Below are 13268 nucleotides of genomic sequence, written 5' to 3' on the forward strand. Positions count from 1 at the left end.
AATAAATCAAGAAATATTCGGACTAAATGCAGATTTTTTTCCCTTTTCGTCATTCATTTAACAACATCAATTTTAAACAGCAGACGATAGCATAATTGGTAACGAGATTTTTGGTGTTAGTTTTGCCGCTAACGAGTAACAAAAGACTCATAAATAATTTCTTATTAAGATTAACAATCTCACTGGCTTGTCCGTATCAGCGTGGGATTCATTTGGCGCATGCAGGTGCTATTCGGCAGCTCATTACGGACCACCGGGGGGGGGGGGGGTTCCCGGCGCTTCCTCCTGTAAGCAAGAAGCAAATGGCGGCTAAACGCTGGGATGGAGAAGCTAACAGCGGGTCTCCGGAGTCCTGCTGGGAATTCTGCCAACTGCTTGACGAGTCGGCAAGCGGCAAGCCACGCGTGTCTGTCAGACTGAAGCAAGCTTTCTGGTCAAGCTGCGAAGTTGACTTTTAAAATACTAATGAGAGGGATCCCTCGCGGTTCGCTTATTGCGGTTTTAGTGCATCGCAGATTTTTTTCTTCAGGGAAACAAAACATTCAGAGTAAAAATAAAAGCCAATTGACTCAGGGGTTTTGTACATGTACATAATCATAAATTATAATCCACTTCGCGGATTTTCGTCCATCACAGGTGGTACTGATCCACATTGACAGTGAAAAACGAGGGATTACTGTAATGACATGTAATGGGAGAGCAAAAATCGCTACGTTCACTAAAGGCTGTATAAAATGCAAACATACGTTTAATCACTTAGTCAAGTAAATAAATCATTTAGAAAAGTGATAAACCACACACACACACACACACAAACACACTCAGTTTTCATTTGGGGAGTCTAATTTAAACAAGATCGAAAGGATTTTTCATGCAAACTAACCGCAATGTTCAATCCCTATGCTACACTGTCCTCTAGTGACCTTTATCGGTATTGTTTGTTGATTTCAGACGACTTTACAGTGAGACCTCAACTTACAAACACCTCAACTTACAAACTTTTCGTCTTACAAACGTCAAATTTATGAAAATTAAACCTTATAATAAGCACTATTTTCATAATACACACCCACCACGGCTGGCGGAGTGATCTTCGGCGGAAGCACACGACCGAACAGCACCAGAGGTTAAGTTACCAACAGTCCTTATGGAAGGTGACTCTCCTTCCATAAGCCATCGACGACCATCAAAAAGGTCAATAAAACTTTATTTTACAGCACAGTTTATTTCTTTAATTACAGTCCTCATGTAATGTGCCTCTCTTTCCAAACAGCAATTCCCTTTGACCTCCGACCGCATTCCATCAAGCCATAAATGACCATCACAAATGTAAATAAAGTGACTTTATGATACAATGCGGTGTATTTCTTTCATTACAATACAATAGCACATTTATTATACATAGAACAAGGTATGTTGTGTGTAGTTTTAAGGCTTATTTAGTTGAAAAGTATATTTTACGGAAACCCGGGAACGGATTATTCCCCTTTTAATGGTTTCCTACGGGATTTTTTTTGAGATACACACTTTTCGCCTTACACACTCTGTCTGGGATCCAATTAAGTTCGTAAGTTGAGGTCTCACTGTACTGTACTTTGCTGACGTTGCGGTAAATAACCTCCTCTTGGAGGATAATTCGACCGCCTTAAAATCAGCAAGCCGCCGTGAAGTATCAGTGCCGCGAGCAAGACAATGCGCCGGAATTGTGCCTCATTAAGCCTCATTTGCAAAAGGCGATATAGTGCAGAAACTTTAACTAATGATCTTTGGGGGAAAAAATAGATGTCGTGCAGTGAAAGGAGCTGCGAGATGGAAATATGCCTGCTGTCGCACTGCGTTTCGATTTTTAAGAGCGCTGGAGGGCTGATTGTTGGCAATATAGTAAAACGTGTTTTTTTTATATCGCCCTTATTAAAATGTGAATTATTTTCTCGTCAAGGTTGCACATCGAAAGAGATTCCTATGGTGGTTGGTTTTAGTTAAGTGGGCATTAAATATAAAGAAATATAAAGAATGAATTGGTGAAGTGAACAGAGTTGATAGGAAATCAAGTACGTAGACCTAAACGTCAATTCGTATTGTGTTGTTGTCATTGATGTATTTTTACAGACGTGAAGAATAACGAATAAAAATAAAGAATGTAAGTTGCTCAAAGAAGGGTCGTATTTTTAAACATCCAACCATTATCGTTGTGAGCACACTTTTGTGTTATATATATTTTTTAATTTATCAAACGCAAAAACTAAATAAAGAAATCGACTTTTTTTTAAATCACGTACAATTAATTACCAGCAGATGGCAGCATCTTCAAACTAACCGGAAAAGCTGTACAGACAACAGTGAAGAAGTTTGCTGTTAATAGAACCAGATATTGTTTTTTTAAAGTATTTTTGTTTTTGTTTTTTAGATTTTAAGGTCAAGCGTGAGCAAACCAAGACTATATGAACGTGTTTAGGGATTAAAATGTAATTTGCGAACTCGATTCAAACATATCCTTCTTCTTCTTCTTTTCCTTTGGGCTTTTCCCTTCAAGGGGTCGCCACAGCAAATCAATGTCCTCCATCTTGAGAGGTTTGATCCGCATGTTTGTTTTGGCCAAGCTTTTACGTCGGATGCCCTTCCTGACACAACCTTCTGTATTTATCCGGGCTTGGGACCGGCACAAGAAGACATATGTCCCTTTGTGGCTACAGAACAAGTTACATTACACACATGTGTGTGTGCCGATTACAAAATGGTAATCGGCACAGCAACATTCAAAAAAAGCAAAAACCACACTCACCATTTGATGACAATGCTCTGAATGATATAATAATAATAATAATAATAATAATAATAATAATAATAATAATAATAATAATAATAATACATTTCATTATGATAAAAGTCGGAACGCCGGTCCCGGAATCAAACTCACGACCCCTTCACCGTGAACCCAAAAAGAACATACTGGTAAAAAATTGCCCTAAGCCGTCTTCATCTTCCTCCTTTGAACTGAAGCCATCGAAGTCATCGTCCTCAGTAAGCTAATAGATAGCTAATAATAACAATAATACATACCTCAAATAGATAGAAAGCTAGCTAGCTAATAGATAGCTAATAGATAGTTAGCTAGATAGCTAGCCAGACCACTAATAGATAGCTAGTCAGACCACGAATAGGTAGCTATCTAGACTGCTGATAGATGGCTAATAGATAGCTAATATCCCGTCACTCCGATTTCCGCATATGACGTCATGACTGGCACGTCTTCAAACTTTGACGTCTCCCTGACGTGCGCGTGTACCCGTGCGTGTAATTACAATTAAACAAAGGCATTAAATGCGGCCCTTGCGTGTTGTTGTTGGGTTTTTTTTTTGGTCTCGCCGATAACACGCCCCAATAAACTCGGTACTTCTCTTCCGTGTTAATTCACGCTGTGCACATGTGCACTCATTCCTGCATTTTACAAGTGTGTGTGTGTGTGTGTGTGTGCCTGCATGTGTTGCGTGTTTTTATGCATGAGCGCATCCGTGGGAGACACACAACACACACACACAACACACACACACACATACATAAAATAGACATGTTGCCCCTTTTCTTACTCTGCAAGTGTATTTAAATGTGGAATATGGAGTCTTTAGTGTACAAGGTTTACCTCCAAAGGCCGAATAAAACCGTCTTGGACATTGCACATCATGGGGGAATTGTAACTTTTTCAAAAAGTCGATTGACGATGATGGCTGAAGGGGAGTGAAAATGATGTGAGAGTGGGTTGAGAACACGCTGCTGTGATGACTTATTTGAAGTAGAAGGTCAGATGCTAGGAGGTGTGCTATCGGGGAGATGCTGACGCATCTTTAAATGTATGTATTTATTTATCTGTGTATATATGTATGTTGCTTTATTTATTTATTTATTTATTTATTTATTTATTTACATGCTTGTTTATTTATTTATATGGTGATCTATTTACATATGTATTTATTTATTCGATTATTTATTTTTTATGTATTGATATATTTATTTATTCGTTTATTTATTGGTTTATGTATTTACTTACCTACATTTATTTTTTTATTTATTTCTATATTTATTCATATGATGATTTATAGGCTATGCTAATATTAGTCGTGCTTCACAGAGGATAAAGAATACATGCCGGTGAGCATCACCATATTATCTCCATTGTCCTGATTTACTGTTTGTGTCCACATACGCGTTGCTGAAAGGGTTAAAACACAGAGAGAAGACAATGATGCTATTGACGCGTCTCTGAGTGAACATTGTTTAAGCTAGCAGACGATGTGGACGTGTGTGTTGATATTGTCAATTTTTAGTTGCACTTTAGATTGGATATAAAAAAAGTGTCATTGAGAGTTTTGAAAGTGTCTTTTAAATGAAATGTATTATTGTTATTACAATTCCTTCCTTTCATCACTTTGCTGCTGTGAAATGTAAATTTCTCCACTGTGAGACTAATAAAGGCATATCCAATATATATATATATATATATATATATATATTAAGAAAAGGAAAGTTAGACTTAGTGGGCAGTCTAAATATCAAATGTGCTCACTTTTCAAGCTAGCATAGCGCCTCCTGAGCATGACAGATAGAAACCAATGGCATTTTTTCCCCCCAGAATTTTCACCAACGCGGGCGTGGCTGCCATGTTTGCCTGAGGCAGCGGCGGAAGAGGGGTAGGGGGGCTTTTTGGGGCAAGGGGGGTTTGCTCTGCAGCCACGGTCCGCCTGGGGGGGGGGGAGTTGTGGATGGTCCATTGATGGATGAAGAGTGACAGATCGGGGTTATCCGCCAGGGGAGTCCATTTTCTTTGCAATGCACGCTGAGATACAGCAAGAAGAGAGGAAGGCGTGAAGAGAAGAGGACCCCTCCTCTTTCTCACTCACTCTCTCTTCTTCCCCCCCCCCCCCCCCCTTCCTCGCTCGCCACTCAGTAAGCTTCAGGCGGCTCCACGCCGCATTGCCGCTGCTCCATCCCACTCAAGTCACACACGCGACGACCAAAACAGTGGACGTTGGATATCGGCGGATATGCAACGCATCACGTCCGCAGATGCGGAGCGACCACGCCGTTGGATGGAATCCTTAAGTTTTGCAGCTTCATGAATGCGCCGATTTGTTTCGGGTGTACAGTATTTCTTGACTGAGACGCCGCACGTTCTCCTGCACGGTCTCTAGCATGGCTATGGACTGAGCGCAAGCGCCGCAGAGTACATAAAGGTGCACGATCGGGATTTCCAGGTCGGCAAACCCCGCCCCCCTGCACCATGCAGATCCTCTCACCTGGGATGTTTTTTGCGTTATTCCTCCTCAATGCTAATGCGTCCACGAGAAAAGTGGACAGGAGTCCGCAGCCCGCTAGGACTTCATCGCTACGGGACATTCGGCAAAATAAAGTGGGGGACAGTGCCACAGGTGAGTCCTCAGTCGCACGGGGGACTTTTAATGGCACGTTTCCATGGAAACGAGGGGTCGCGGGTGAAGCCGGGAGCGTGAATAGGACGGGGACATCCATGAAGGAGGCGCTCTTACATCGGGACCCGATGCGACATCGGAGTAGGAAGATGAAGTGGAGTAGCGGGGGGACGCCGGCAGGCGGACGCCATCATGCGTCGAAGCCCTCAATGCGAGGAGGGGAGCCCGAAGAAGGAGATCGACACAGGAGGGGCACAAAAGAGCACAAAACCCGCCTGAACAAAAGCTCCGGGGGTCTAGCTCAGCCTCACGCGTCGCCATGGGAACCCATCCCAAAGCCGGTGGCGCTCACAGCCACCCAGGCGCCCTTTGACCTCTTCACCGGGAGGCCCGAGCTCGTCACCTTCCGGGAGGAGAACCCGTGGGACGCCACGCCGATCACGCCGCCCGGCTCGCAGGACTTTGGCGACGAGATCAAGAACCCGTTCTACCCGGTGACCGGAGAGACGTACGGCGCTTACGCCATCACCTGCGTCTCCGGGGTTATCTTCTTGATTGGCGTCGCCGGGAACGTCGCCATCTTGTGCATCGTGTGCCAGAACTACTACATGAAGAGCATCTCCAATTCGCTGCTGGCTAATTTGGCCGTGTGGGATTTTGTGCTCATCTTGTTCTGCCTGCCCATGGTGGTCTTCCATGAGTTGACCAAGTCTTGGCTGCTGGGGGAGGTCACCTGCAGAGTGGTGCCTTATATGGAGGTGACGTGCGTTCAATCTTTCTGCTGACAAGGGGGAAAAACTTGCTCGTTTATAACTTTAAAGGTCACTTGGCTCGTCACGGGGGGTCGGAACCTTTCAGGGAAGACCATTTGTACCCCTTAAAGAGAACTGTCAAAGTGCTACCATCTAGGTTGGGGAGGGGTAACTTTAAATAAATAAATACATACATACATACATACATACATACATACATACATACATACATACATACATACAAAAATATACACATAAATAAATGGGTGGATGGAGGGATGAATAAATACAGTAAATAAATACATACATAAATAAATTGACGGGTGGGACCCAAAATAAATAAATAAATAAATTGATTCATATCAAGAAAATTCAAAAACAAATGTTAAAAAAATAGATAACTAAATAAATAAATAGATGGGTGGATGGATGGTTAATAATTATCATTATTATTATTAGAATTATAATAAGAGTAAGAATAAGAGTAAGAGTAAAAGTTATTATTATTAGAGTAAAAGTTATTATTATTATTATTATATTATTATTATTATTATACATTGTATTTAGATAATAATAATAATAATAATAATAATAATAATACATTTCATTCATAAGCGCCTTTCAAAATTCTCAAGGAAAATACAATACAATACATATTGATTTATATATAGATGGATGAATGAATAAATATGGTACATAAATACATAAATAGATACATAAATACACTGACAGTTGGGTGAACAACCAAATAAATACATAAATAAATAGGCATTACCCTAGCGTGAAAAGTTTGAAGTTACCATTGCATAATTCATCAGCAGTTGGCCGACATCACTTGCCGTTGAAGCACTTCAAGCTGATCTAGAAGAAGAATGAAACCCTGGAAAATACACAAAGATAGAATAAGAATCATGTACATTTTGTTGAAAGTGCATCCAGTTGCCCATCCCTGGTCTACATTATTAAAACTACTGGAAAAAAACGCCTTAAAGTATGTTAGCTCGATGCTAACACTATAAAGGAAATGCCATAGACTGGCTAATGACTAGCATTTATAAACTGGTTTTTTTTGCAATACATAATACTTTTTTCCCAGTCATTGTCATGCAACTGGTCCACCCAATCAGACTTTGAAGTACGTATTGGGTTTCCTTAACTGCACATGAACTGCAAAGAACTGGTTTGAGCGAGATACCCCACCTGCCGCCTGAGACAAACCCAGACCACATTTTGACCCAAAACAAGATATCATTGTCATTTTCACTTTATACTTTCCGCTACGCATTTAGTGTGTTCGTCACCGGTGGTGCGATAACCCCTGACTGCAAGAAAAGAATTAAAAAAAAATCACTGATGGAAAAAAAGCACAAGAAAGAACAACACGTTGCACAGCCATTGACATCTCATTACCAGATAAGTATGCTTTCACTGAACCTGGTTTTATTCGCCGTTCAATGGAGAAGCATGACAAGCATAGCAGATTTGGGATTTAGACCGCCTGTATTATTTCAGATAAACTGGGTTGTCATGCCGATGCCAGACGGTCGCGCACATAGCGGCATATTTTTATGGGGGGGGGTTGTCAGGGGGAGCATTTTGGACTAGCTGTCGTATCACAATAACAGTTTTTTTTTTGGGGGGGGTGAAAGGCTCATAAAAACACAATGGAAATGTTATTATAGTTTATAGTTTATAGTAGTTATGTTCCTTATATATTAGCGCAAAGCTAACGGGCTAGCATTACAGTTTCTGCGGTGTTGGGACGAGACTCCAAAATGCGGAAAATAACCAGGACAGGAAGTATTTTGATCACCGCAGGGGATAGGCATCGTTTTGGGCCACTTTGAGCTACAGTATATTGACAAAAATTAGCTCACGGTAACATAATAGCGAGAAAACATCGATCTGTGAATAAAATGGTGCGGTATATGAGAAGGGACACATTAAAAAAGCATTCCAAAAAGCGTGACGGCGCAGTTGTTTACCAGATTATAATTGGAGTCAACGCCCCATGCCTCATTGCCTTCAAACCGTGATGTCACACATGGTCACGCATTATTTTTCTAAATGGGAGATTATTCCCTTTGGGCTACTCTGGGGGGGGGGGGGTGTTGGGTTTGGGGGGGTGAACATGGTACACACATTTCTTTCCATCTGTCTCCATGCTAATTGTCGCTCATCAACATGGAACACAAATGTAACAAATCCCTCAAGGCGTGTTAGCCCGCTAGCGGTCAGCCATCTTGCTACGTCATAGATATTGTAGAGTCATCCACTGAACAGGTGCATTAGAAATGTTCTGATGCTGTTGTATTGGAGTTTATATTTTGATTTTCTATTTATTTTTGGTGGAAAATATTACACTGGAGGGGGAAAATAGCTTCAGCTCAGTGGTATGACAACTACGAGATGTGTTTCTTTTTATTTTATTTCCATAAGAAAAAAATAGGTTATCCATTTCCAGGAAGGAAAAATAAACTATCCGCCGCCTTCCATCCAGATGAGTTTTACGCGTGTACGGTTGATTGACAGGTCGCGGAGCATTGGTTGTCGCATACGAAAAATGTACGCAAAGTTTAGTGGGGCGTGTTTATCGAGCAGATGGGTGGAATGGGCCTTCCCTACACCGAATCGACGCCTGCAGCGATTCTCCCCGCATCAGCTATCTGTGATCAGACAAAAGCCTCCGGGGAGATGAGGCGCGGGGCACCATGTCGCAGAATTCGTTAGCATGCACATTTTGTACCCATTGATTGCTAATTGGACTGTATCGGCGCATGTTCGCCGTCATATCACACACGTTATTGCGCTTTGGAATAAGCTAACGCGACGTGTTAGCCTGCGTGTTCATAGCCAAATTGCTAATTGGGAGAATAGGACCGTGAAATATTCATGAGGTGATTTGCAGGGTTGATTGAACAGCTGCAAGGAGAGGAATCAGGTCAACGAATGAGAATAGCGACAAATTCCGACGACTTGGGAAAGTAGACGCTAAAGCAGATGGACATGCTAATTTTTTGGGGGCTAATTCGAGAGAAGTATGCTCCAGACCGTGATGTAATTTAATGGGGGAGGAATTTATGGTTGAGATGTTATAAAATACAGGGAGTGGTTTCGCTAAATGAAGCTTTTTGGTATTTGATCTCAGGAGAGGTTCTACGCAGGCCAATTATTGTATTTTGTTCTGTTGCAGAAACCCTCAAGGCAATTCATATCAAAGATTATGAACTCATTCACTGCCATTCCCAAATGTATCCGCAATAAAGCACTGATCAGACCTCTGGCAATGTTTTTCTCTTCCACAAGGGGGTAGCATTTGCCTTTTGTCCATGTTAGCGCTTTGTTACAGCTTCAGCTGTTGTTAAAGCGCTATAAACTGTAAATCAATATGTATGTATTGTATTTTATACAGCTGCCCCCATTTCAAGCTTCGATAACTCCGGACACATATAATTTAGGAACTAACTATTTTTGGCTGATGAAAGAAGAGCATCTAAGGTTTCTTACGCTGCATTGAATGTTTATGTAGTCCTAAAACTCGATATTTTGCGGCTCCTGGAATTGAAGAGATAATGACAAAAACGATAAATCGATGATGAAATTGATTAGTTTTTATCACAGTACAGCCGGTAAAAATGAGTTTCAGCGCGTTTGCATCTTTGACATAACACCTGTTGCTCATATCAATGACTGCAGCATGGAAAATGTATCACCGCCCTATTCCGAGCCCTGAGGCTGACATGATACAATACGGCGTTCATTTCGGCCATTCCGACATGTAAATTATACATGAACCAAAAAGAACTGCTGAAATATGGATGTGATAATCGAGCCATTTCTCCAACGGAACATCGGCGACACGTCAAGAGACCCTTTTTCGCCCTTTCCATTTTCCCGTCCCTGTTGCTACCCTCCGTCTACGTGAAATCCCATCCCCTGAACACGGCTTTGTCACGCCACCAGGCCTGACTTCGCTACTCATTTTAACCCCCCACCCCCGTTGTCCTCCCTGCAGAACAAAGCTTGTTTGTCGTGCCTCCGCACTCCACCCCGGAGCGTTGATCAAAAGACACTCGTCCAACCATGAAATATTCATCGTGTATTTGCACGTGTGAAAGACTACAAAGTGAATTTTCAGATTTCCAGCCATAAATTCATTACATAGTTGCTTTAGAGTGCCTCGTTGTCAGCTGTGAGAGAAATCCCATTGACAAACGGATTTGACGGTGGATAGAAAGTCAGTACTAGTTCCACTTTAGAGCGCCTCGTTGTCAGAAATGGTCTGCTGAAGGTTTTTCTTAGAGCACCTTGTTGTTGCAGGCCAGTCAACAGTAGCTTGAAGCGCACGTGCCGATCGACACTGTATATATATATATATATTCATTCTCTATCCAGGAAGTTTATATTTCGAGAAGCTCACTGGGGCCATCTGGGATGCTGGCCGTGGTAATTAAATTTGATATGACGGGAGGAGGCACTGCTGCGGCGGCGGCGATGGGGGTTGGAGTGATGGCGGGTTATTTGAGGAAACCATGTTTCATGTCGGAACAAGAGGGCGAGGAAGTAAAAGTCATCAGGAGAAAAAACAGACCGTGTGAAGAGGATGTTGGGAATAAAGGGGGGCGGTTGGAGTGGTGGGTGAAGGCCAGTTTGTGAGATGGTCTATGTATACACACTGCAGCTGCTGTTAAGGAAGACTTTGGAGGGTGCCAAAATGGCCGTTAATCCACCAGATCCTTTAGCATGAGGAACAATCCTCATTGTGAGTTTTTAATAGGTGCTTAAGGCCTTCTGTTCCGTGTCCAGAATCTTCGCCCGAGGTCTTCTTTAGCGTCTGTTGAAGGCGAAAGGAATCGGTGGTGTCGTTAAAACACTGCCAAGTGGAGATAAAACCGTCAGGGGGGTGAAAAAAATGAGAATCGGATGGCCTTGGTGTGTCGGCTAATCTGGACTTGATGTCGTCACGACGTTCAAGGTGGTGGATCCCAAAAAAGCAGGCAGGAGGGAGGAGCAGTGTCTATTTGACAAATTGAATTCAATAAATTCAGCAGGAACACAATCTCAAACAACAAAGTCAACAGAACAGAAAGGTCCAAAGTAGCAAACAAAACCTGGAGTAAAACAAGACGAAACAAACGAGACAAAGAGAACGACTACATCCAGAACTCAGACAAAAAAAAGTCTAAAGTAACAAACAAACGTTATTGACACTTAAAAACTAGTAGTGACCGTAACATGAGCGAGAACATGACAGAGGACAAGAGCGAAACATGAATGAGATCAAACAGTAAAATATAACCTATCGTAGAGACAGTGGGACAGTGGTTAATCCTCAGGCGTTTTGTTTCAGGTGGCCTCCCTGGGCGTGACGACGTTTACTCTCTGCGCTCTGTGTATCGACCGCTTCCGGGCGGCCACCAACGTCCAGATGTACTACGAGATGATCGAAAACTGCACTTCCACCACCGCCAAGCTAGCCGTCATCTGGATCGGGGCGCTCCTATTGGCCCTGCCCGAGCTTCTGATCCGGCAACTGGTGGTGGAAGACGGCGAACTCCCCGACGAGCCTCCCGTGGAGCGTTGCGTCATCCGGATCTCCTCGGCGCTCCCCGATATGCTCTACGTTCTCGGGTTGACGTACGAAGGCGCCCGTCTGTGGTGGTGCTTCGGTTGCTACTTCTGCCTTCCGACCCTTTTCACCATCGGGTGCTCCCTGGTGACGGCGCGGAAGATCAGACGGGCCGAGCAGTCCAGCGTGCGGAGTAACAAGAAGCAGATCCGTTTGGAGAGCCAGATGAACTGCACGGTGGTGGCGCTGGCCATCGTCTACGGCGCCTGCGTTGTGCCCGAGAACATCTGCAACATCGTGTCGGTGTACATGGCCGCCGGAGTTCCCGAGGACACCATGGCCGTGCTTCACCTCCTGTCGCAGCTGTTGCTCTTCTGCCGGGCGGCGGTGACGCCGGTGCTGCTTCTGCTTTTGTGTCGACCGCTAGGCAGGGCTTTCCTGGATTGCTGCTGTTGCTGTTGCTGCTGCAGCCGCACGCCGTCCTCAACCACGGCCAGTGACGATAACGAACACGAATGCACCACCGAGCTGGAGTTGTCGCCGTTTAGCACCATTCGCCGGGAGCTCAGTAACTACACACCGGCGGGATCTCACTGCTAAGATTGAAGATTCAGTGTGCCCTGGCAAGTCCGGATGATGGAGGGCAGGGTTAGGGTTTCTCTCTTCAGATTATTTGAAGCCCACATGGTAAAAATAAAGGATTGCGATGGTCGGCAATAAAAAATGACAACACTCAAAATGAGCACGAAAGAGATGCAAAATGTACAAAATGGCAAGTCTGTTTCATAACAAGAGTTCTCAATTCTACCTGCATATTGTTGGATTTTAAATTCAGAGTAACTCAAGTCGTATTTACTGGCTTATATTAAATATTTCCATTGAATTGGAATCCGATTCACATTTTCGGCTAACTCCATAAATTCAAAAACCTTCATTGAATTTTATTTTACTTCTAGTTTCTGCAAATAATTTAACAAATTGCATTAAAATAGTAAAATTCTTCCCGCTATTTTTTATTTTGTTTCTTTCAGGGTGGTGTCGGCGCTAGCGTTAGCACTAGCTAGGCCAGATCCTTTAAAGACACACAGCTTGATTATTTTTTTTTTGTGTTTCTTTTGTGTGTGTGTGTGTGCGTGTGTGCGTGTGCGTGTGGTGGCTTATCAGGCTACAGGCTACATCACGATGGTGCATGAAAGTGTGCCTGACTGCCTGTCATTACTACACGAATCTGTTTACGTAAAAAAAAAAAAAAAATCACAGTAATTGTTGTTACACAAGATTATTATTTAATTTAATTTAATTTTTGTCTGTTGAACTCCAGTACAAAAAGCTTTACCCGAAATTGCAGAATATTCGGTACGGTTCTTATTTACGATGTCAATACAGTAAATTCTGCAAGTGTACTTAAATGGATTGTCTGCGCTGTACATAGCCAAGATGTTTAGCGTGATCGCGTTGGACATTACTGGGCTGGTCTCAGAGAAGCGTGGAAAAAAAACTGTTCGGTGGCACTCAGCATGGACA

The 13268-nt window shown here is 42.9% G+C and overlaps 2 protein-coding genes across 2 annotated transcripts in view; one reads left to right on the forward strand and one right to left on the reverse strand.

The window, feature by feature from the left end:
- Nucleotides 1-13268, reverse strand: part of LOC148881565 (uncharacterized) — a 101057-nt gene that overhangs the window by 72048 nt on the left and 15741 nt on the right. Inside the window, exons 2-3 of the mRNA XM_088988726.1 lie at nucleotides 6976-7055; nucleotides 184-285 (exon numbers count right to left, since the gene is read on the reverse strand). The gene's annotated coding sequence lies outside the window, so the exon portion shown is untranslated. The remainder of the gene's footprint in view (nucleotides 1-183; nucleotides 286-6975; nucleotides 7056-13268) is intronic.
- On the forward strand, nucleotides 4938-12878 carry LOC148881567 (prosaposin receptor GPR37-like). Its single transcript, XM_088988718.1, has 2 exons — nucleotides 4938-6181; nucleotides 11526-12878. Exons 1-2 carry the CDS (start codon nucleotides 5276-5278, stop codon nucleotides 12342-12344), a joined length of 1725 nt encoding a protein of 574 aa, XP_088844844.1. The 5' UTR covers nucleotides 4938-5275; the 3' UTR covers nucleotides 12345-12878.

Source organism: Hippocampus bargibanti, linkage group LG22 (assembly GCF_051943395.1).
Source record: "Hippocampus bargibanti isolate YZ-2025 linkage group LG22, ASM5194339v1, whole genome shotgun sequence".
Classification (NCBI taxonomy): Eukaryota; Metazoa; Chordata; class Actinopteri; order Syngnathiformes; family Syngnathidae; genus Hippocampus; species Hippocampus bargibanti.

What these genes read in the sequence shown, in the direction of transcription:
- LOC148881567 (XM_088988718.1), top strand. Translation starts at nt 5,276, where the DNA reads ATGCAGATCCTCTCACCTGGGATGTTTTTTGCGTTATTCCTCCTCAAT. An exon ending in GAGTGGTGCCTTATATGGAG is followed by an intron (nt 6,182 to 11,525) that starts GTGACGTGCGTT and finishes GTTTTGTTTCAG; the next exon opens with GTGGCCTCCCTGGGCGTGAC.